Source organism: Pteronotus mesoamericanus, unplaced genomic scaffold, assembly GCF_021234165.1.
Source record: "Pteronotus mesoamericanus isolate MK-2021 breed Mesoamerican mustached bat unplaced genomic scaffold, CSHL_Meso_final contig_1199, whole genome shotgun sequence".
NCBI lineage: Eukaryota > Metazoa > Chordata > Mammalia > Chiroptera > Mormoopidae > Pteronotus > Pteronotus mesoamericanus.
In genome coordinates this window covers 35,110-60,412 of record NW_026555040.1, presented here as the reverse complement: position 1 = coordinate 60,412, position 25,303 = coordinate 35,110, and the positions used below count along the sequence as shown (strand labels likewise).

Below are 25,303 nucleotides of genomic sequence, written 5' to 3'. Positions count from 1 at the left end.
GTTCCCACGGGCGCGCGGCCTCTGCCGCGTTCCCGGTGTGGGGCACCGGCTTACGAGCCTCCCACCAGCCTAGACGAACCTGCACCGGTGTGACGTCCTGCCCGTCCAGCCGGCTAGGCCTGCCGGGCTTCCCGGGTCGCTGTGCAGGAAGACGAAACACGCACACAGGGAAACCCGAACACACGAACGGCAGCGGGCGTCTTTCCTTGCATGCGGCGGCCACGTGGCCTGAAGGTGCGCAAAACGCCTCCCTCCCAGACACGGTCCGCAAGGCCTGGGAGGAGGACCCGGGTTTTGCCAGCGGGCCACGAGAGGGTGCCCTCGGAAGGCCGGCTGTGCATCTCGACAAGCGACGCAAGGACCGGAAAGCGCGCTCCCGCTTCGCACGCACTCGGGCAGGCGGGAGAGTCTCCACCAACACCGCTCCCCGGACCTTCCTGGGGGCCCCTGGGCCACGGTGCCCCAGCAGGCGCGGTGACGTGGCCTCCGGGCACGTGGCGGGCCACCCGGGCCCCGCCCCTCGCTGGGCCGCCCCGGCCGCCTGTTGTGGCGTCACCCGCAGCCACGCGCCCGTTCCCCAGGAGACGCGCCCGGCGCTCCCGAGACTCCCAGGCCCCAGCCGCAGAGTCCTTGGCCCTGACCCAGAGACTGTCCTACAGCGAGTGCCCCGCTCCCAGAACTGCCCTCCCTCGCCTCCGGCCTCATGAGTGAGGCCGGGCAGGCCGCCCTCCGGAAGGTGGCCGCCTCGGTCTCCCGCCGGGCGGCGCGGAGACCCCTGCCGTCCGTGGCAGGCGGAGACTGTGCCCGGGCCCTAGTCACCAGCAACGTCGGTGGACGCCGCGCCCCGGAAGCGCCGGCGGCAGCGGGCGCCCCGGGCAAGGCGCCCAAGAGAGTCATCGCCAAGAAGGTGCGCGGATCGGTCAAGTGGTACAACGTGAAGCGCGGCTACGGCTTCATCAGCAGGCACGACACCCGGGAAGAGGTGTTCGTTCACCACTCGGCCATCGCCCGGCGCAGCTCTCGCAGGTACCAGCGGGGCATCGACAACGGGGAGGCTGTCGAGTTCGACGTGGTGCAGGGCGAGCGTGGCGCCGAGGCCGCCAACGTGACCGGGCCGGCCGGCGCCCCGGTCAAGGGCAGCCGCTTCCACCCTGGCTTCTACATCGGCCCTAGCGTGCCGCAGCCGCGCCGTGGTGCCAGGGGCGCCGGCCGCGCCGAACAGGGCGTCGTCGTCGACGGCGGCAGAGAAGGCTCCGCCGCAGCCCCGGGCCAGGGGCGCCGCAGGCCCCGTGGTGCGCGCGCCCTGCGACGGCGGCGCTTCCGGCCCTTCCCCAAGGCCCGGGCCGCCCTTCGCCGCCTTGCCAGCTTCGCTGCCGCCAGTGGCCCGCAGGCCGCGTACCAGCCCGCGCCCGCCCGAGCCGCAGGGCCCGAGGGCGCACCGCCGCGCCGGGGCCACGGCCCCAGCTACCGGATGAGCCGCCCCAGGGGCCGGGCCCCTGCGCGTGCTGCGAAGCCCTCCGCCGACCTCGCCCCCAGGCTGCCGGCGGGAAAGAAGGAGGAGAGCGCGAGCGACGCCGCGGGCCTGCAGCAGGGGCCCCCGCCCCGCTACGCACCCTGCCGCCCCAACGACCCGCGCCGTCGCCACCGCGCGCAGCCGCCGCCTGGCCAACAGGGCCAGAAAGCCGCCGAAGCAGCAGAGGGCAAGATGCGGAAGGGCCCTGCTGGGAAACCCGCTGGCGCCGCCCAGAAGCCCGGCGCCTCCAAGGGGCCAGCCGCCCGTGCAAAAGCCCCCTCTGCTGCTCAGGCCCAGTAACAGCCCCGCTGCCTCCCGGGGACTCCCTGCTCCGGGCTGCAGGGGATGTCCCCTGGCGGAGATCGATGGTCCCCTTCGGCTCCCGCCGTCCAAACATCCGCACGGACTGTTAGATTTGCGCCCTGAGAACAATCCGTACCCCTTCCCCAAAGTTTGAGGATAAACGGCAAGACCTCTCTATTTCCAAACTCCACTCTCTTCCCATCTGCCGCGGTGGTCTCCCCACACACGCACACACACACCTCTGAGTCCATTCTTGTAGATTATCGGACCAGGGTCGCAGCTGGGATTCTCCATCGCCGGGTGAACGAGGTGCAGCAGTCGAAAGTCATTGTGTGTAATGCAAAAGCAAACGTGGTCTGATATTGAAGATTTTCTCACGTTGTGCGATATTACTCACCTGAGCGGTCATTTCCTCAATAAACCATTTCCTTTTGCTTTTATCCGTTATCACTGTTGTCTGGTGTTTTTCAGCGCGCCAGGGCATAAGTGTCCTGGGACAGTCCCTTCAGCCCTTTTATCAGAACCAACCCAGCAAACCCCACGCGGAAGCCTAATTCTGGGCCTAGGCGGCGAGCTTCTCCGGATGTTCTAAAGGAGGAGGATCCTCCGAGAGCGAAGACGAGTCCCCATCACTTCCTTTTCCATCCCCCCCACCCCCACCCCCACGCGACCCCCCCAGAATGGGCCTGCTCAGGCTCTGTAGATAGTTTCTTTCCGTGGATTTGCTCTGCGACCACGTAGGTGCCTAAGAGAAAGTGGGCATGAGGGGTAGAGGGTGGGGGAAATGGATGCATGTGGGTCAAAAGGTGCCAACTTCCAGTTAGGAGAGGAGTGCGTTCCGGGCACCGAATCCACAGCAGGCTGGCGTCGCCAAAGACACTCTCGGGGGCCCCTGAGAGTCACTCTGCCAGCACGATGGAGGGTCCTGGGCGCGGGGAGTGGGGGGGATTGAGAGTGGGAGTGGGGGGGGGGGGCGGGGCAGGGGACAGCCATGGGGGAAAAGGCGGGACAACTGTAGCTGAACAACGATCAGACAGTCAAGATTTTAAGAGCAAAAATAAAGTACATCTTCCGTGCTCTCGGCAGGATAACAGCAACAACATGGTAACTATGTCAAGGGGAGGGGCTGTTAACTATCCTTGTCCTGGGAACCGCGGCGCGATACATCCATGTTTCAAATCTCCACGTCGTGCGCCTTAAATTTACACAATGTTATACGCCAATTGTATCTCAAGAAAGCGAGGGGGAAAGCGGAAGAAGGAAAGACAAGACAAGAAAAGTGGGCGTGGAAGCGGGTACCGTGATTGCTGTGCGCGCCTCTGGCGCTGGAGAGAAGCCTCTAGCCCAGCTTCCCTCGGGGCTTCCCGGCTGAGTCCCTCCGGGGCGGCCTCCGGAGGAGTCCCAGGAGGCTGCCCAGTGGGGCTCAGCCCGCCTCTGGCCCTTTCCCGTCAGACAGAGAGGCTCCGACTTCCCTCTCCTGGTTCTCCTGTGACCGCAGAGTGGGGTTGGTGGGCGGGAGGCAGGGGTTGGGTTTGCGGGGACTGGGTGGTTAATAAATGTGAAGCCAGCAGGTGTCTCTTTTTTAAAAGATAGATTCATTCATTCATTTTTAGAGAGGGGGAAGGGAGGGAGAAACAGGGAGAGAAACGTCAAGGGGTGGCTGCCTCTCGAGCGCCCCCTCCCTGGGCACCTGGCCTGCCACCCAGGCCTGTGCCCTGACTGGCAACCGGAGGAGCGACCCTTTGGTTTGCAGGCCGGCGCTCAATCCACTGAGCCACACCAGCCAGGGCAGCAGGCGACTTCAAAACCTCATTTCACGACTTCAGAAAATTGCATTATCAATAGGACAATCAAAGTCCTTTCCCTGGGGTAAAGCTGACGCGTTTCTCAGCACATGGTAGACTAGCAGGAGAGATTGGGAGACCGAGTCTTGCGTCACTCGGCGCGGCTAAATACCCTCCGCAATCGGAGTGGAAGCGGTGGAGATGTCTCCTTCAGCACATATGGCAGTGCCCCCTTGTGCCAGACTCTCCGCCAGGCACTAGGACTTGCATCGTGGCGAGGATGAAGGTCCCTTGTCTCCAGGAGACCAACGTCTGGTGGAGAGGGCGACAGAATGGGCCATGAGAACACGCTCCAGGGAGTGCTCGGCCGAGGGAGGAAACACAGGTGACCCACGCGATGGCGGGCTATGCTCCAGGTTATAGGAGCTGCTGCTTGGATGCTTGAGTCAAAAATTTTCCCTCGGAGCCGGCTCCCAGATGGCCGGGTGGGACACACAGGGACTGTACACCTACATGGCGAGCAATCCCTGCTGAACAACGAAGGAGTCTGCACGGAGAAGCTGCAGGAGAGGCTGAGATGGGGTGACCACGGGAACCCCGCCCCAAGGGCGAGGCCTGCGGGGCAGAGGGATGCCACTGGGGGGTGGGGGCTAGCGAGGGCCGACTCTCCTGCTATAAGGCCCGGAGATGACACAGCGAATGAAAGGGCAACTAGACTCTACCCAAAAACGATCCATTGACTCACCCCGAGGCACCTACCTGCCCAATAAATGTGTGGGGAACTTGCTGGAGTTTCCTTGGCTCGGAGGAGCTGGCAAACGCCGCTGTTGACATTCCTCCTGCAGCTAGATGGCGCTCCAGCCACCCCGCAAGGCCCCCCCGCAGGGGACCGTGGACCACCTGGCCCGGCCTTAGTGGCCGCCGCAGGGAGACGGGCTCTCAGGGCGCCCCCAGACCGCCGTGCTAGGCCGCCTCGTCCCGCGACTGCTGCAGCCCAGGCACGGTGGCCCGCCAGGGCACCCCAGGCGCGCTGCAACACAGCCGGCTCAGCCAGCCCAGCCAGCCTCCACTGCAGCCGCAGCCCGCGTGAGTCGCAGCCCCAGCCCGCCAGGCCCACAGGGGGCCCCAGAGCCTGGCACCCCAGGCCAGCCCAGGGAGCACCTGCTGCAGTTCCATTCACTCGACCCCCAGTATGCACCCTGGAGCCGCATACCCCGACCAACTCACCCTGCGACCCCTGCGACCCCTGCGACCTCTGCGACCCCAGCAGCTGGGCCCCTAACCAGACCCCAGAGCCTAACATCCACGTTCCCTGCAGCCCCAGAAAACAGGACCACCGGCAACACCCCAGGGACCCCGTGCTGCGGGCAACCTCGGCCGGGCCTTATAGAAGGCTCGCCAAGGCGCCCCCAGCTCCATGCCCGGGGCTCTCTCAGCGGGAGAGGGCTGCGGCCCTGCCTCCAGATCAGCAGGGCAAGAGAGCACAGGCATCGTGAAGAGGGGAATGGAGGACGGCCGTCTTCAGGTCGCTGATGGGGAGCATGTCTGCCACGTGTCACCCGCTCCAGGAATTTAGATTTCAGTTTAATGTCTACGAGCCCCACCATAAACAGAGCCACTTTAAGGGGAGCTGGAGCTGCCATCCCAGAGGGACTGCCTTTGAAATGTTAAAACGGGGCCAAATATCCTTTGGACTGGGCCTAAACCAACAGTAGGTCCCAAAGAGCTGTTTGCAAAGCTAACAAGAAGGCAGATGGAACTGCTGGACTGCCGATTAAAAAAAAAAAATTCTTTAGAATCAGCACCACTCACTTTAGCTGCTCTGCACTGATAGAAAAACAATGCTTTTCTTGTACTGAGGTCATTCTTCCCCTTCGGTTTCTCCGAGTTCCCCGTTGCCTTCGTGTCCTCCTTGGAACTCTCTTTGGGCTTCTGCCTGATCACTGCTTCCTGCATAACTATTGATTTCTTCTGTAATTGTTAAATCTCATGTAAATGCTGGTTGCCTCTGACTTTGAAAGGCCTTTTATTTTTAGGGTAACACATCTGGCATCTCAAACAGGATCTAAAGTGGCCTCATTTCGCTGGACCAGAGTTCCCTGGAACCCAGGAACCAGGTATGGGTTCCTGCTGGGGATACGCTGAATAAAGGAAATGACAAAGGGAAAGCAAGAATCTTGACTCTTAGGAAAATTCCCTGTGTCCTTCCTCCTCGGGTCTACCATTGCTTCAGGAAACTGGGTCCTCTTATTATTAAGAGCTAAATTTTGCTTACAACCATTTAGCTTTCTGTGTTTTCCTGAAAAGTCTTTAAAGATTCCGCGTGACCAGATGTGACCCTAATGAGACTTCATGGTATGTTAGGTTCCATGGGAAGCATCGTCAAATAAATGATGCTAAACTTTTTATTGCATAAGAGACCTCAAATTCTGACATAGCCTGGTATCCTGCTAACACAACTGCGGTGTCTCTCTGTCTCCTCAACTTGTAAACCTTGTCATGTCTTAGGAACGGAAACCCCCAGGAGCTCACCCAGACACTGCCCACAGAGACTGAAGGAGAAAAAGAGGGCTTTTAAAATGCAGACCGCTGGATAAGCTGGTTCCCTGGCCAAAACGGACTTTAAAAGAACGAAAGAGTGTATGTGAAAAAATAGGATGTTCTATTTTCAACGGGAGAAGGTATGAAGCATGGAGATACGTTTTGTTGCGAGAAAGGAAAGGAGGATGTGATTTCTGGATAAGGAAGGACAGAAAAACACAGGACTTTGGGGGGAGATAAGGAGGAAAAAGTCATTTTGTCCTATAGTAAAATGACTCTTTGAACATAGGGAAGGAGCCCTGGCTGGTGTGGCTCAGTGGATCGAGTGCGGGCCTGCGAACCAAAGCACCGCCCCTGGGATTCCGGGCCAGAGCACGTGCCTGGGTTGCGCGCCAGCTCCTCGCTTCGGGGCGCGCCAGAGGAAACCAGTCCTTGTACCTCTCACACCTCGGCGTTTCTCTCCCTTCCGTTCTCCCTCCCTTCCCATTTCTCTAAAAATAAATAAATAAAATCTTTAAAACAATAAAATGAGAATGAAAAGGAGAGGGGAAAAAGCTGACAGGTACCTAAAAGTAGCAGGTTTGTGGAAGTTGCAAAAGGATTACGGAGAAGGTATCTCAAGAGCTTTACATATGGCCAAGGAAACTAAGATTGGAAGAGATAAGGCAATTCCATTATTTCTATGTATATGCATGTAAACTCTCACCAGACCTTTAACTGTGCCCAGTTTCAAGTCTTCCACCATTTACAGACAATTATTGGTTACTTGGATACTTTGGGGAAGAAAAATCTTCCTACAGATGTGTTTCATCCTGGAGAGATGAATTTTAAAAACTCCCTGACAAGTAGTCTAAAATGTAGATTTGTAATAACTTTAAAAGTATAACACACAATTGAATAAAGATTTACAGAAGTCTAAGGAAAAACCTGGACTCATAAAACCGCTAACCAAAAGATGAAGTCAATAGTGTTGTAATAAGTGTTGGTATGTGAGGCCCCAGGTGGGACCCGGAACACCGGGGGGTCACTCTGTGAAGTACGTGATCATCTAACCGCTGTGCTGTACACCGGACACCAATACAGAATAATACTCAGTGTGAACTCTCATTGGAAATAGAATTAAAAAAAGACTAAGATCAACAAGGGCTAATGACATGGGACTCAGTAAGCAGATAAGGATGATCCTAATTTTATGGCGTTTTATATAAAATGTCACTGTTTTTTAATCTTTGTAAGATACAAGAAAGGTTTTCTTCTCCTAAGCTACCTATGGCCTACAGCAATTTGTCAAATTATATCTATGTAAGTAAAATTAAAACATTTTTCTTTTCCTCCCTACCAGATCCTTCCAGAATTGAGGGTATCTTAACTAAGTCATGTAGGATGAAATTTTAAAATGTTAACTCCTGGATTCAGGATTCCTATTTGAAGAAAGCTCTTGAACCTAACTGGGCTGTTCAACCAACAGAGGGTTTGAAATTTAAAGTGACTAGGAAGTGAAGCAGGTGCCATCTGCTGTGGGCAAACTAACCCAAGAGTCCAGACCAGTCCTGTGCAATCAGCCTGCCCCTTCCCCTTGCCTTTTCTTTACTTCTGCTGCTTCCTATCTCACAAAACACGCAAGAAGCCAAGCACTCACTAAAATAAAGATCATTTACTTGTGCCCTGCTGCTTCCGACCAGAACAACAGCTCAACATTGGGCATCGTTTTTAAACCTACCTCTCAGGTTAAAACGTACAACGGGTCCACACCCAGTCCAGGATGTACAATTCCTGGTGATGTCAACCCCAGGAAAGGGACCGGGTTTCAAGCAATCCCGTTCGTTCCCTTGGGCAGGTACTACAAGGAGCAAATAGCAGATGAGAAAGTTATCAGAAGCCTTGGAGGAATTGCAAAGACTGCCACAACGATAGCCGGCCAGGACAAAATATGTAACTTTGCCTGCATGAGCTATGGCGGACTATGGAAGTACTCTTGCCCTTATCCTCGCTGAGCCAGGGGGGCCTGCTTTGCTCTTCCTACTCCCTGTTGTACTCAGAGAAAACACCTCTGGTAAAACTAAAGATGGCATTAAATAAACTGGGGCACAAACGAAATGAGCAAATAGTGTCCACCCAACTCTCATGGTTCTTTAATACCTTTGGCAGCTGCTCCCAGGTCGTGCCTACGGGTTCCGATCCATTCTGTAGAGTGGACTCAGCATTTTGTTTGTTCATATAGGGTTTTTGGCTGTCATAAAACTTTGTTTCGCCCAGCTCGATGTTACAGAAATGCCGATCTCATAATGGCGGCTCCACGTTTTGAGATGATCCCTAAGGCCTATGAGGCTTCCCATGAGTAACCTCAGGGAACTACACAGGAGGTTTGTCCTTACAGAAGCATGATGTCTGCCTTCCTCTGCTGTGGCACTCGCAGGGCTCCAATGTGGCCCAAGGCTCCTAAAACAAGACACAACAAGCAAGCAAGCCAACAACCCACTTTCCCTCCTACGTGGCACATGGCGTAGCCAAAATGAATGTTTCCGGCAAGAGGGACCAACAACGACACAACGTACCCCAAATCAGCCATCCCGGCAATGAAAGGTCAATGATGCTTTTAGTCACTGGTGCTCTCCAGGGATTGATCAGCAATGCCTGCGGGGAAAGATCTTGATGAAGGAGGGGAAACGGACGCAAATGAAAGCAGAGCCAGTGTAAATCGGGGCCAGAGCTGCCCTCCCAGACGGCCCGCCCTGCCCTTTGCGGGCCCCAGCCCTTTGGAGCGTCCGGGCAGGGCAAACCGGCCACGGGGCTGGGTCTAGGGCTACAGCACCGCCCGAGTGCCGTTCGCAAAGGCACCCAGAACGCGGACATCAGGACTCCTGGGCAGGTGGCTACCGGACTGAAAACTTAAAAACAATTGTTTAGAATGAGCCTCCCTCAGGCTCGCTTCTCTGCAGCAGCAGCAGAAGGGCTTTGCTGCAACGGACGATGTGACTGCTACCCTGCCCTTGCCCGTAGGTGGCCCTTGCCTTGGCCTCCCGATCAGACCACGGCTGCCACCGCGGCCTGGCTCCCTGCGGCCTCCGTCCCTGTTCTTCTTGGCTTTATCTCGGATAAATGCTTGCTGCCTTTCACTGTGAAAGGCCTTTGATTTGACTTCATGGTTTTGGTCATCACTAGTTACCTGGGTCTAAAAGGAGCAAAAGTAATCCCGAATGTTAGGGCAGAGGAGAACACGTTTGCAGAATTGGCGGTCATCGGGGTCTCATTCACCACGACGCAGAACTGCAAAAGCTCTCGGCCTCCTCCCCACAGGCAAACGAACGCACAAGCAAGCACACACAGGAAGAACACAACGCAACAAACCGCCCCGCAGTAGCACGACCTTTCCATCCAGCCGCTGCTGGCGTCGGAGTGGAGTGGGCCGCCCCGCGCGCGGAAGAGGAGCAGGAAGTGCGATGGGCGCCTGAGGCTGGGCGCCTCCTGCGGAAGGGGGCCCCCCGCAGGGGTTCTCATCAGCTACCGCGTGCGGTTCCCTGGACACTGCAAGTCGCGGGAAGGCACCGGCTGTTTCCGCCTCCGAGTCGCGGCCCACTTTTCCCCGAGGGAGGCGACCGTTCTCACCCCTCGGCCTCCCGCTCAGTTCGAACCGGGCGCTGGGGCTTCTGGGTTGAGGCCTGGCCGTGCCAGCGGCGCCGGCCCCCTGCGCTGCGGGACGCGGCAGGGCATCCGCGGAAACGGGCTCTTACCAAAGGCTTGGGGATGCGGCCCGTCAGCGTTCAGTGACCCACACGGAGAGGGCTGCGCCCTCTCCCTCGTTTTTGGGCCAGGAAAACCGAGTCCCGTGGGGTCCGTGCAGTGCGTGCGAAGGGGAGGGAAGAGAACGAGCACCGAGGAAATGAGCGGCGGCCCAGGCATCCGCCCGCTCTGCCCGAGGCCACACCCTTTGGCTCCCGGCGGGCTCTTGGAGTCGCCCTGAATGAAGCCCGAAGTCCCGGAGCAGCTGAGGAACAGCAGCATCCTCCCGCCTGCAGGTGGATACAGCCGCCTTCCTCCCTGTGCCTCGGTGACCCGCCTCTGGAGCCTTCCACCGCCTCCCCGGCCCAGCGGCCCCAGGTCGGCTCCACTCAGTGGCCCCTGCCAGGCAACTGTGTGAGCAGGGAAAATTCCAGATCCCTCGGGCTGGCCCTTTACGGCCTCCTGTCCCCCGAAGTGAAGCCTCCATGGCCCAGCGGACCAGCCTACTGCCGCCTGAGCCTTAGGATTCCCACGGCAGAGACAGAATGGGAACCCGACCGTATCCGGGGAGCCATTTCCCCTCAACACATCCGCGCCTCCTCTTTGGCACGAAAAGGCATCTGGGAGGGATCGGAGTGCGGTCCTAACCCCAGCGACTGGAGTCTGGCTTCCGTTCTCCCCCCACTTCCTCCGGGCGCCGTGGTTCAGGACAAATTCCTGCGCTCAGGGGCTCGCGCTGCACTCTGCCAGTCGATGGGAAGTCAGCGGACATGGTGACAAGCGCGCTGGCTGTATGTGAAGAAGGGTGGTTCATCTCTGAGTCCTGTGTGCGCCGAGTGCTCCACATAATTTCAGTTTTCATTTGTTCTGCGTGGAAGCGTAGTGGAACTTACGACATTGTATGACTTTCAGGTGTATGCCCTAGCAATTCTACATGCATAGACCCTAGGATGTGACCACACATCTATGAAGCCTCTGTCACCATACAAAGTTATTATGGGATTAATGGCTTTTGTCCTTGTGCTGTGCCTTATACCCCCGTGACTTATGTATTTGTAACTGGAAGTCTGTACGTCTTATTCCCCTTTGCTGTTTCCACCCGTCCCCGGACCCCGTCCCTCTTGGCGACCAATCATAGGTCCTCGGTATCCATGATAGCCATGACTCTGTGTTCTTTTCTGGTCCTTTGTTGTGTTGCTTTGTTTTTTAAGATACCACGTGTAAAGGGAACTCACACGGTGTTTGTTTTTGTCTGTCTGAGTTACTTAATACCCTCTATGTAATTCATATTTTTATAATTTACAAAATTATATATGTATTCCTCTATTGATGGATAACTAGCTTGCTTCCATATCTTGGCAATTGTCAATAATGTCACAATGATCATGCGGGTGCATATATGATCTAGAATTTGTGTCATCATTTTCTTCACATAAATACCCAGCATTAGAATTCCTGTATAATATGGTAGCTCTATTTTCAATGTTTTGAGAAACCTATATACTTTTTTATAGTGGCTGCACCAATTTACATTTCCCCCTACAGTGCACAGTGTCCCATTTTACCACTTCCTTCCCAACACTTTTTATTTATTGACTTTTTTTTCAATAAAACATTCTGATGGATTCAGGATGACATACCATTTAGTTTTGACCTGTATTTCCCTGATGATTAGTGGTGTTGAGTATCTTCTCTTATGACTGATGGCTATCTATTTCTCTTCTTTGGAGGAATGTCTATTTAGGTCCTCTGCCCATTTTTAATCAAATTGTTTATGTGATGTTGAGTTCAATGAGTTCTTTATATATGACGTCTGTCTGGAAAAACTCCAACCATTGTTAATATAAGGAGCACTGTTTGCTATGGGAGACTCTGGCCTACAAAGTCCTCCAATTCGCTGTGGATGGAAGAACAAATCGTTCCAGACACCATTTGCCTGTCAAGGAAAGAGGATGGCAATTCCCTCTAGTGAGGAATGCCCTGAGCTCCCATGATCAATGGTTTTTATTGAAAGGGTTACAGTGGGGGACAGGTAGCCGGAATGTATAGGTCATCTAATTACATCAGTATCTTAAGCTTACAGAGAATAGGTGATGTTTAAGGAAGACAGTGGCAGAAACACACTGAATTGCTTGGGTCCAAGATGAGCAAACATTATGGCATCAGATGAGATTTGGGTCAGGGTCCAGGAATTTTGTAAATTTCTTTCCCAGCCTTGAGCTGGTTATCTGGTGTAAGAGTAATAGAGCTTGAGAGAGAAACAAAGCATGCTTCAAGGAGTGTAATTTACCTCTAGGCCTGATTTCCCCCGGGGGCCCACAGACCTATTATTGGGTCTTGTCTATCAACTACATTACCAGTGTTCCAGCCAAGGCTTCCAGGTCCTCTCCCAGGCCCCTGCTTGTGTGGACTACAGTCCCTGATACCATTCAAAGCAGCCCCCAGCAATTTGCATGACATCAAGACAACCTGGAAGCCTGGAGAGTGGACTGGAATGCACGTGTGTGAACAATAATGACTTCACTGTACTAGTCAATAAGGGCAGGATAAGGGTAGACTCCATTGAGTGAGCATGTGTACTGTGTGGCCATTGCATTCAAATGACCGAGAGAGTAGAGCAATTAATCTGCATCAAATTTTGTGTTAAGCAAGTGGGACCTCATAAAAATAAGAAGCTTCTGCACAGCGAAAGAAAATATCAGCAAAATGAAAAGGGAGCCAACCATATGGGAAAATATATTTGCTAATGATACATCAGATAGAGGTTTGATCTCCAAGATATATAAAGAACTCACTCGACTCCACTCCAAGAAGACAAACGATCCAATCAAAAAATGGGCAAAGGACCTGGGCAGATTCTTTTCTAAGGAGGAGATACAGAGGGCCCAGAGGCATTTGAAAGGATGATCGGCATCACTAGCCATCAGAGAAATGCAGATCAAAACCACCATGAGGTACCACCTCACACCGGTCAGAATGGCCATCATAAACAGATCCACAAACAACAGGTGCTGGCGAGGCTGTGGAGAAAAGGGCACCCTAGTACACTGTTGGTGGGAATGCAGACTGGTGCAGCCACTATGGAAAGCAGTGTGGAATTTCCTCAGAAAGCTGAAAATGGAACTGCCTTTTGATCCAGGGATTCCCCTGCTGGGACTATACCCTAAGAACACCAAAACGCCAATACAAAAGAACCTATGCACCCCAATGTTCATAGCAGCACAATTTACAATAGCCAAATGTTGGAAGCAACCTAAATGCCCATCAGTAGATATTGGATCAAAAAATGATGGTACATATACACAATGGAATACTACGCAGCAGAAAGAAAAAAAGAACTACTAAACTTCGCGACAGCATGGATTGAACTGGAGAGCATCATGCTAAACGAAATAAGCCAGGGGGTGAAAGACAAATGCCATATGATCTCACCTATAAGTGGAACCTAACCAACAATGCAAAGATGCAAGGAAAATATGACCAGCAACACTGAAAGGAAAAGAAATCAACAGAGACAAGAGCGAAGGGGGGGGGGGGGGCAGGGAAAGGGAAGGGAAGGGGAAAGTCAAGGAACATATAGCAAGGACTCATGGACAAAACCAAAGGGGAAGAGCTGAGGGAGGGAAGGAGGGAGGGGGCAAGGGAAAGTGGTGGGGGGGAGGCAGAGACAAATGTATTTAAAAAGTAAATAAATTAAAAAAATAAATTAAAAAAATAAATTTTAAAAATAGACAAAAAAAATTTGTGTTAAGCTTGCTATTCGGATGAGTCAGAAGGTTGCGGCTATGGATAACTGGTGATTGGAAGCTTTATCACAACAATGTACTCACTCATGCATCACATCTCGTGTAGATTTTTGGTGAAACATTGTCACCCAGGTGACTCAGGCCCCCTACAACCCAGGTTTTGTACCTTGTGATTTCTGGCTTTTCCCAAAACTAAAATCACCTTTGAAAGGGAAGAAATTTCAGACCGTCGATGAGATTCAGGAAGCTACCAAGGGGCAGCTGATGATGATTGGGAGAACTGTGTGAGGTCCCAAGGTGCCTACTATGAAGGGGACTGAGGCATTATTGTCCTATGTACAGTGTTTCTTGTGTCTTGGATCTTCTTCAATAAATGTCACTACCTTTCATAGTACATGGGTGGCTGGGTACTTTCTGGACAGACCTCATTTTGGGTGATAACCTCTTATCAGATATGTCATTTTCAAATATCTTCTCCCATTTAGAAGTTTGTCTTTTTGTTTTGTTGATTTGTTCCTTTTCTGAGTAAAAGATTATTTAATTTCACGTAGTTCTGTTTGTTTATTTTTGCTTTCATTGCCACTTTTTCAGGAGCCATATTTTAAAAAATGATGCAAACACCAATGTCAAGCAAAGAGTTTACTGCTTGTGTTTTCTTCTAGAAGTTTTATGGTTTTAGGTCTTACATTAAAATCTTTAATCCATTTTGTGTTTATCTTGTATATGGTATAAGAAAATGGCCCAGATACTTCTTTTTGTATGTATCTATCCAGTTTTCCCAAAACCATTTGTTGAAAAGACTATGTTCACATTGTATATACTTGCCTCCCTTGTCATAAACTAATTGGCCATGTAAGTGTTAGCATATTTCTGGGCTCTCTGTTCTGTTCCATTGATCTATGTCTGTTTTTGTGACGCTGTTATGATGTTTTGATTACTATAGCTTTGTAGTAGAGTTTAAAATCAGGGAGCATAATACCTCCAACTTTGTTTTTGTTTTTTTAAGATTGCTTTGTCATTTTGGAGACTTTTGTAGTTCCAAATAAATTTTAGGATTGTTTGTTCTAGCTCTGTGAAAAATGCCATTAGTATTTTGATAGGGATTACATTAATTCTGTAGTTTGCCCTGGGTAATATGGACATTTTAACATTAATCCTTTCAGCCCATGAGTGCAGTATTGTTACTGAACAAAGACAGTGAGTTTGATGCTCTCTATTTACAGAGAAGCAAAAAGTCTAAAATGGCAGAAATTTGCAGAGAAAAAGAGAGTTATTCATCAGGCCAACTGAACAAGGAGATCAGAGAAGCTCAAATCAGTCTCCTTTAACAAAAGCTTGAGGTCAATTTTAAGAGGTGAGTGTAAGGAGAGGTTATATATATTTATTAATTATAATTCAGAGAGTTTGATTGGGTAGTTTAAAACTAAGTCATCTAAGATTAGGGATGTTGAAGGAGCTACAGAGAAAAAAGAAATTCCAATCTGGTGGAATTTGATTTATTAGTCATATGTGTGTCCAAATTTGGTCCCTGAACCAGATCTTCCTTATGACTGACCCCTTACATCTTAATGGGTTCTGGGTGGTAAAAGTAGCATCTCTGCAACTTGAGTTCCAAGAATCTTGGTTATGCTGTGCTATTTAAATCACCTTAATGTTATTCAGATGCTGACTGCAGCTGCTCAATCCCCTGGAACCAGTCTGCTCTGGTTTGGTCCGCTGGTATCCTGGAGTGCTGTGAGGAGGCCTATTGTTACCTCCTGACATACACTTAAAACCAGAAAAATAAAAGGATTAGGGTATGGGTTCAGTTTTATGGCCTGATTTCAGTATATTCTTTCATTTATTTCTGTCATCTTCAATTTCTTTAATCGATGTCTTAGAGTTTTCAGGATAAAAGTTTTCTACCTCCTTGGTTAAACATTTTCCTAGGTATTTTATCCTTACTCATGCAATTGTAAATGAGATTGTTTTCTTAATTTCTCTTTCTGATAGTTCATTCTTAGTGTATAGATACACAACAGATTTCTGAATACTGTTTATCTTACAACTTGAATGAATGTATTTAATAGTTACAAGAGCTTTTTTCAGTGAGTCTAATTTAGAGTTTTCTATATATAGTATTATACCATCTGAAAAAGTGACAGTTTTAGTGCTCCCTTCCAAATTTGTATGCCTTTTCTTTCTTTTTTTCTTGTTTGATGTCTTTGGCTAGGACTTTCAGTACTATGTTGAAAAAAATTGGTGAGACTGGGCATCTCTGTCATGTTTCTGATCTTAGTGAAAAAAAATTGCAGCTTTTCACCATTGAGTGTGATGTTAGCTATGAGTTTGTCATGTATAGTCTTTGCTAAGTTTAGTTTTGGTCCCTCTAAACCCACTTTGTTAAGAATTTTTATCATAAATGGATGTAAAATTCTGTCAAATGCTTTTTCTGCATCTATTGAGATGATCATATGATTTTTATTCTGGGTTTTGTTAATGTGGTGTATCACTTTGATTCATTTATGAATATTGAAACCTTCTCAAGTCACTAAAAACAAAACAAACTCCTGCTTGATCATGATGTATCATTCTTTTAATATATTGTTGACCTTGGTTTGGTAATATTTTGTTGAAACTATTTGCATCTATGTTCATCAGGGATATTGGCTTGTAATTTTCTTTGATTGTATTGTCTTCTTCTGATTGTGATATCAGGGTAACACTGGCTTTGTTGAATGTGTTTGGAAGTGTTCTTTACTCTTGAATTTTTTGGAATAGTTTGAAAAGGATAAGTAAAAATTCATCTCTAACTATTTGGTAGAATTCATCTTTGAAGCTACCTTTTGTTTCTTTAAAGTTTTTGTTTTTTTATCACAGATTTTATTTGATTTCTAGTAATCAGTCTGTTCAGATTATTGGTTTCTTCCTAGTTCAGTCTTAGAAGGTTGTATGTTTCCAGAAATTTATCTATTTCTTCTAGGTTGTCCAATTTGTTGACATATTGTATGTAGTATTCTTTTATAATTCTTTGTATTTTTGAGGTGTGATTTGTAACTTCTCCTGTTTCACTTTTGATTTTATTTATTTGGCTCTTTCTCTTTTTTCTTGATGAGTCTGGCTAAAGGTTTGTCAATTTTGTATATTGTTTCAAAGAACCAGTTCTTGGTTTCATTCATCTTTTTTATTGATTTATTTCAGTCTCTATTTTGTTTATATCTGCTCTGATCTTAATTATTTTCTTCTTTCTACTAGCTTCTGGTTTTGTTTGTTTTTCTTTTTCTGGTTCTTTTAGGTGTAAATGTTAGATTGTTTATTTGTGATTTTTCTTGTTTCCTTTGGTAGGGCTGTATTGTTATGAACTTCCCTCATAGAATAGCTATGGCTGCATCACATAGATTTTGGAGAATTGTGTTTCCATTTTCATATGTCTCTGGATATTTATGTTTTTCTTTTTGACTTTTTTGTTTAGTTTCTACATGAGTTTCATTTATTTTCCAGGTTTCTGTTCTATAATTGATTTCTAAGTTTATAGCATGGTAATCAGAGATAATGGTTGATAGGATAGGCTTTCAGCTTTATAGAGTTTTCCTGGTATGTGACTGCCGCGACCCGCGTGGAGTGGAGGTCCCTGAGTAGGGGCGACGGGAGATTGAGAAAGGACAGCACAACACAAAGACACAACACAAGACAGTTTAGAGAAAAGCGGGAGCCAGGTGGGGCATTGTCCTCTGATGGAGAGACAATGGACCGCAGTCTCTGCGTTTATTTTATAGGGGTTGGTTAGATAAAGCTCAATGGAGTTTTGCAGACTTAGGGGAATGCTGTGGGCATGGATTGTTCCATTCCCAGGCTATCTACATGAGAAAGCTTTCTTCTGCAAAGGTTGCATCTTCTTCAGCAGAAGCTTGCAGTTACCTACTCCCTTCTCAAACCCCCACCCCCTACCTCTCCCGGGCTCCGGATCTCGCCAGTTGCCAGCTTGATCTGCCTTGCAGATACAAGTGGTCAAGGGTGGCCTTGCCAAGCACTTAACCTGGCTTTTGACGTCAGCCTTCACTGACCCCCACATGTGACTAGTTGTTTTACTCTTTATGCCCCTCCAAGTTTTATCTTCTCAATTATGGTATGCCTTGGAGTGGGTGCCTTTGCATTCATCATGTTTGGAACTCTATGCATCCTGAACCTGGATGTCTATTTCCTTCACCAGGTTTAGGAAAGTTTTCAGCCATTTTTTTTTCAAATAATTTTTCTGCCCCCTTATTCTTTCTCTCATTTTACTGGGATCCCTATAATGTGAATGTTAGTGTACTTGATGTTGTTCCAGAGGTCCCTTAAAGTATCTTAACTTTTTAAAATTGTTGTTGTTGTTGTTGTTTCCTGATCTGATTGGGTGATTTCCACTATTCCGTCTTCCAGGTTACTAATTCATTCTTTGGTATTATCTAATCTGCTATTTATCTCTTTAGTATATTTTTCATTTCAATTGTTGTATTCTGCAGCTTTGATTGGTTCTTTACTATGTTTTCTCTTTGTTGAAGTTCTCACTGAATTCATCTACTTTTCTCCCAAGTTCAGTGAGCATCCATATGACTGTTACTTTGAATTCTTTGTTATGCAAATTATTTACCTTCATTTTATTAAGTTTTATTCTGGATTTAATTCTTGTTCTTTCATTTGGAACATACTTCTCTATCCTCACATATAGTTTGACTTGCTGTGTTTGTTTCTAGGAATTAGATAGAACAACTATCTTTCTCAAACTTGCAGTGACCTTGTGTATAAGCAACGTCTGTGCAGACTGCATGTGCCAGGTGGTTTTGTCAGGCTAGCTGGATCCAAAGCAGACCCATACAGTGCCTGGGCACCTTGCTGTACTAGCACATTGCATGTGGATGCACAGCGAGGGTCCTGGGTCACAGGTCTCTGGGAACAACCTAGGGGGCCAGCTGGCTGGAGCTGCAGGGCACACTTGCTGAGATGCCCGTGCATGTACAGCTTCAGTGGCTTCCTGGGGGCCCAGGGCTGCAGCAGGTTTTGGCTAAAGTGGCTTGGAATGTGTGGCTCAGGAATACTCTGAGGAACTGGCTGGCCAGGGCTGCAGCAAATATTAGCTGAGGTAGCCCAGGCATACCCTGGAAGGCTGGCTGGTTGGGGCTGCAGCAGGTTCTGGGTGAGCTAGCCTGTGGTAAGTGGCTCAGCTGTAACCTGGGTGGATGGTTTGTCAGCGCGGTAGCAAATGCTGGCTGATGTGGCCCAATAGTAAGGGGCTTTGGGATGCCATTTGGGATACATTTAAATCATTTATCCTTTTTGAGTTTAGTCTTCTTTATAGTGTAAGTTGGTGGTCTAGCTTTTTTTTTTCCACAGAGCTAGAAAAAATATTTCAAAAATTTATATGGAACCATAAAAGACCCCAAATAGCCTTAGCAATCTTGCCAAAGAATAACAAAGGTGGAGGTAGCACAATACCTGATATCAAACTATACTGTAAGTCCATTGTAATGAAAACAACCTGGCACTGGCATAAGAACAAACATATAGATCAATGGAACAGAACAGAGAGCCCAGAAATAAACCCACACCTTTATGGTCAATGGATATTTGACAAAAGCGTCAAGAACATACATGGGAGTAAAGACAGTCTCTTCAATAAATGGTGTTGGAAAACTGGACTGGTACATGCAATATTACATATTTTAACCCATGAAAATTAAATGCCTTTCCCTTTAGGTATTATTTAGTTTATTTTAACAATGCTTTATAGTTTTCATTATACAAGTTTTGCATCTCTTTGGTTAAATTTACTACTAACTATTTTATTGTTTTTTATTCTATTATAAATGGTATTGCTTTCTTCGTTTCTTTTTCAGATTGCTTTTTGCTGGTATATAGAAATACAAATATTGGTCATTGGGTTTTCATTTTGTACCCTGAAACTTTTCTTAATTAATTTATTAGATCTAACATATTTTTGTAGATTCTTTGGGATTGTTTTATATGTAGGATCATGACATATATGAATAAGATCAATTTACTTCTTCCTATCCAATTTAAATTTTTCCTTTCTCTCTCTCTCTCTTTCTCTCTCTCATCTGTCTCCTTCTCTCTCATTTACCTTGTTATTCTGGCTGGAACTCCCAGTAAAATATTGAATAATAAGGGTTAAAGCATTCACTATAGCCTTGTTTCTTATCTTAAATGAAAAGCTTTCTGTATCTAACAATTGAATGTAATGTTAGCTGTGGGTTTTTCAGAAATGCTTTTATCATGTTGAGGAAATTACCTTAGTTTGTTAGTAGTTGAGAATTCTTAACATAACAGGAAGTGGGGCTTTACCAACTGCTTTTGTTTTGCATAATTTGAGATGATCCTGTTTTTGCCCTTCATTCTATGATGACAAATTATATTGATTGGTTTTCATATATCAAACCACCCATGAATTCCTAAGATAAATCCCAATTAGTCATGATATACAGCTATATGCTGCTAGACTCAATTTTCCAGTAGTTTGTTGAGGATTTTTGCATCTATATCCATAAGGGATATTGCCATGGGCTTTTTGGTGATATCTTTCTTTTTCCAGTTTTATTGAGGTATAATTAACAAATAAAAATTACATATATTTAATGTGTACAACTTGATGTATTGATATATGTATACATTTTGAAATAATCACAATAATCAAGATAATTAACATATCTGTCACCTCAGTCACAATTTTGTTTTCTATATTTGTTATGAAAAAACAAGATTACCTTCAACAAATTTTAACTATAAAATACAATACAGTTATTCATATAGTCAAATTGCTGCACATGAGGTCTCCAGAACTTACTCATCTTGCAAACAGACTTTGTTCTCTTTGATCAATAACTCCCCATCCCCTGCCCCCAACAGCACCTGGCAAACACCAGTGCTACTCTTTGTACCTATGAGTTTGACTACTTTAGATTCCAAATATAGTATCATGAAGTATGTCTTATTTCTGTGTCTAGATTATTCATTTAATACTGTCCCTTAAGTTTATATATGCTGTCACAAATGGCAGGACTATTTTTCTTCTTAAGGGTGACTATTATTCCATTTTATTTATGTATTACATTTTAATCTAACATTTAATAGAAATACATAAGACATATATTTTTCAGCTATGATTTTGTAATTAGAAAAAACAGGGACTTATGGCCAAATGGAGGCATAGGTAGATATACCTTGCCTCCTTGTACAACCAAAAGAAGGACAAAAACAAATTTGAAAAAAAAAACAACTGCCAGAAAATCCAACTGTATAGAAGTCTGACAACCAAGGAGTTAAAGAAGAAACATTGATCCAGACTGGTAGGAGGGGCATCCAGGGAAGAGAGGATGCATGGCAAGGTTGGGGCTGGAGGACCGGGTGGTCCCACATTTACATGCAGACAAACTGGGAGGAACAATTGGGGAGTGAGACAGACCACACAACCCAGGCTTCCAGCTAGGAAAAGAAAGCCTCAAAAACTCTGGAGGAAAAAACCTGTGTGGGTTGCAGCTGCAGGAGAAACCCCCAGCCACACAAGAGAGTTCGTTGGAGAGACCCACGGGATCCTAGAAAGTACACAAGGCAACCCATCTGGGAATCAGCACCAGATGGGCACAATTCACTTGTGGGTACCAGGGGAAGTGACTGAAAGTTGGGCAAGAGCTGAGCAAGTGGCATTGTTACTTCTCTGACCCCTCACCCACATACAGTGCCACAACACAGTGAAGTGGGTTGCCCCATCCTGGCAAATACCTAAGATTCTGCCCCTTACAACGTAACAGCTGTGCCAAGACAAAGAAATATGGCCCAAATGAAAGAACAGATCAAAACTCCAAGAAAAGAATTAAGCGACGAAGAGATAGCCAACCTATCAGATGCAGAGTTCAAAACACTGGTAATCAGGATGCTCACAGAAATGATTAAGTATGACCACAAAATATAGGAGGATGTGAAGGCTATACAAAGTGAAATAAAGAAAAATATACAGGGAACCAACCTTGAAGGGAAGGAAACCGGGACTGAAATCAACGATTTGGAACCAAAGGAAGAAATAAACATTCAACTGGAACAGAATGAAGAAATGGGAATTCAAAAAAATGAGGAGAGGCTTAGGAACCTCTGGGACAACTTTAAATGTATGAACATCTGAATCATAAGGGTGCCAGAAGAAGAGGAAGAGCAAGACACTGAAAATGTATTTGAAAAAATAATGAAAGAAAACTTCTCCAATCTGGCAAAAGAAGTCAACATGCAAATCCAGGAAGCTCAGAGCGTCCCAAAGAAGCCAGACCCAAAGAGGAACACACCAAGACACATCATAATGAAATTACCCAAGATTAAACATAAGGAAAGAATCTTAAAAGCAGCAAGAGAAAAGGAAAGAGTTACCTACAAAGGAGCTCCCATACTATCAGCTGATTTCTCAAAAGAAACATTATAGGCGAGAAGGGGTTGGAAAGGAGTATTCAAAGTTATGAAAAGCAAGGCCCTACATCCAAGATGACTCTATCCAGCAAAGCTATCATTTAGATCAGAAGGGCAGACAAAGTGCTTCCCAGATAAAGTCAAGTTAAAGGAGTTCATCATCACCAAGCCCTTATTATATGAAATGTTAAAGGGATTTATCTAAGAAAAAGAAGAATATCAAAACTATGAAGAGTAAAATGAGAACAAACTCACCACTATCAACAACTAAACTTAAAAAAACAAAAACAAACTAAGCAAACAACTAGAACAAGAGCAGAATCACAGAAATGGAGATCACATGGAGGGTGATCTGCAGGGAGGGGGAGAGGGGGGTACAAAATAGACAGGGGGGTTAAGAATAGTATAAAAATGGGGAAGCCAAAGAACTTATATGTACAACCCATGGACATGAACTAAGGAGAGGAATGCTGGAGGGAGGGGAGAGCAAAGGGTGGAGGGGGATAAAGAGCAGAAAAAAATGGGACAACTGTAATAGCATAATCAATAAAATATACTGAAAAATACCTATGACATATTTCACAGATTTAGAACAAATACTTTAAAAATATATATGGAATGAAAAATGACCCCAAATAGCCTCCGCAATCCTGAGAAAGAAGAACAAAGTAGGAGGGATCACAATACCTGATATCAAACTATATTTCTAGGCCACTGTAATCAAAACAGTCTGGTACTAACATAAGGACACATAGGTCAATGGAACTGAATAGAGAGCCCAGAAATAAACTCATGTCTCTATGGTCAATGGATATTTGGCAAAAGAGGCATAAGCATAAAATGGAGTAAAAATAGCCTCTTCAACAAATGGTGCTGGGAGATCTGGAATGGTACATGCAAAAAAAGTGAAACTAGACCATCAACTTACACCATAAACCAGAATAAACTTTTTCAAAATAGTAAACATAAGCCATGACACTATAAAAGTCCTAGAGGAAAATATAGGTAGTAAAATTTCAGATATCCTGCACAACAGTATTTTTGCTGATACATCCTCTAGGACAAGGGAAATAAAGGGAAGTATGAACAAATGAGACTATATCAAATTAAAAAGCTTCTGCATGGCTAAAGAATACATCATCAAAATGAAAAAGGAACCAACTGTATGGGAAAACATGTTTGCCAATGATACCTCAAACAAGGGTTTGATCTCCAAAATATATAAAGAACTCATATAACTCAACACTAGGAAGACAAACAATCCAATTTAAAAAATGGGCATGCCCTGGCTGGTGTGGCTCAGTGGATTGAGTGCCAGCCTGTGAATGAAAGGGTCACTGGTTCGATTCCCAGTCAGGGCACATGCCTGGGTTGTGAGCCAGGTCCCCAGTCGGGGGCACAGAAGAGGCAACCACGCATTGATGTTTCTCTCCCTTTCTTTCACCCTCCCTTTCCCTCTCTCTAAAAATAGATAAATAAAATATACTTTTTAAAATGGGCAGAGGACCTGAAGTCCTCCAAAGAAGACATACAGAGGGCCCATAGACATAGGAAAGGATGCTCAACATCACCAGTCATCAGAGAGATGCAAATTAGAACCACAATGAGATATCACCTCACACCAGTCAGAATGGCCATCATTAACAAATCAACAAGTGCTAGTGCAGATGGATGCGGAGAAAAAGGGAATCTTAGTGCACTCTTGGTGGGAATGCAGACTGGTGAAACCACTATGGAAATTCCTCAAAAAACTAAAAATGGAAGTGCCTTTTGACCAGCAATTCCACTCCTGGGATTATGCCCTAAGAATCCTGAAACACCAATTCAAAAGAACCTATGTACCTCTATATTCATAGCAGCGCAATTTACAATAACCAAGTGCTGGAAACAGCTTAAGTGCCCATCAGAAAGTGAGTGGATCAAAAAACTGTGGTACATTTACACAATGGAATACTGCACAACAAAAAGAAAGAAGAAACTCCTACCTTTTGTGACATTATGGATAGGAATGGAGAGTATTATGCTAAGTGAAAAAAGCCAGGAGGCAAAAGACAAATACCATATGATTTCACCTACAAGTGGAACCTAATGAACAAAACAAACAAATGAGCAAAATAGAACCAGAAATATGGGAACAAGAAACAAACTGACAGGGATCAGAGGGGAGGGGGCTAACGGAGGAAAGCAGGGGAAGGTTCTAGTTAAAAAACAAGTATATGCCCTGACTGGTGTGGCTCAGTGGATTGAGCACCAGCCTGTGATCCAAAAGATTGCTGGTTCGATTCCCAGTCAGGGCACATGCCTGGGTTGCAGGCCAGGTTCCTAGTAAGGGTGCATGAGAGGCAAACACACATTGATGTTTCTCTCCCTCTCTTTCTCTCTCCCTTCCCCTCTCTCTAAAAATAAATAAATTAAAAAAATTTTTTAAAGAGTAAGTATAAATTACCCATGGACATGGACAGCAGGGTGGGGATTGACTATGGGAGCGGGGAGGTGGGGACAGAGCAGGGGAGAGCAATGGGGGGAAATTAAGATACGTGTAATGGAAAAACAATAAAAAATAAACAAGTAAAATAATGACATTAAGAAAAAAACAAATAGGCCTTCTAACACTGTTAGACCAAAGGCAATTCACTGAAAGATAAATATTTTTTTAAATTAACAACACTTCAATGATGAAAGTTCTCACACTGAGTTGCAATACAGATGTATGTAGCCAAGAAAGAGTTAATGTATTAAGTGGTAGATAAGACCTAGACCAAATTAAGAACAAATTATAATGAAAAAAAAATCAAGAAACACATCAATAATGGAGAGAATTAATTCCTTGATGGAAAGAATTAGTACCATGGACATAAATCTTGAAATGTTCCTTTTAGACCTAAGCAATTCAATCTGAAGCATTTTAAATGTTGTTATCTTACATAACACATTCCTTAGGGGGGATATTTTTTAATATTAAAAATATACATATGGAACAAAAAAAGAACAATGAAGACCAATATGATATGGATTCAAGGACTTCAAATGCAGAATTTAATTCATTACATGGCAACAGATATTTACCAAGTGTTAGAATTTCCAAGAAGAACAAATAATGTTTAGTTCAAAGATAAGGAATAAAAACACAAATTGTTGCAATGCAATGTAGTAACTACTATGCTAGAGCTTTAAGAACTCTCTTGGGGCCAGGAAAGATTAAGTCAGCAATTGAAAGAATCTAATTTTGCCAGGTTAAAGGAAGGCTGAGGGAAGAAGCAGTGATGCTTGAG

General features: G+C 46.4%; 1 protein-coding gene across 1 annotated transcript; it reads left to right on the top strand.

The window, feature by feature from the left end:
* The first annotated feature begins 703 nt into the window (after positions 1-703).
* LOC129079415 (Y-box-binding protein 1-like) lies at positions 704-1,813 on the top strand. The gene has a single exon (XM_054584648.1). It carries the CDS (start codon positions 704-706, stop codon positions 1,811-1,813), a length of 1,110 nt encoding a protein of 369 aa, XP_054440623.1.
* The last annotated feature ends 23,490 nt before the right edge of the window (positions 1,814-25,303 follow it).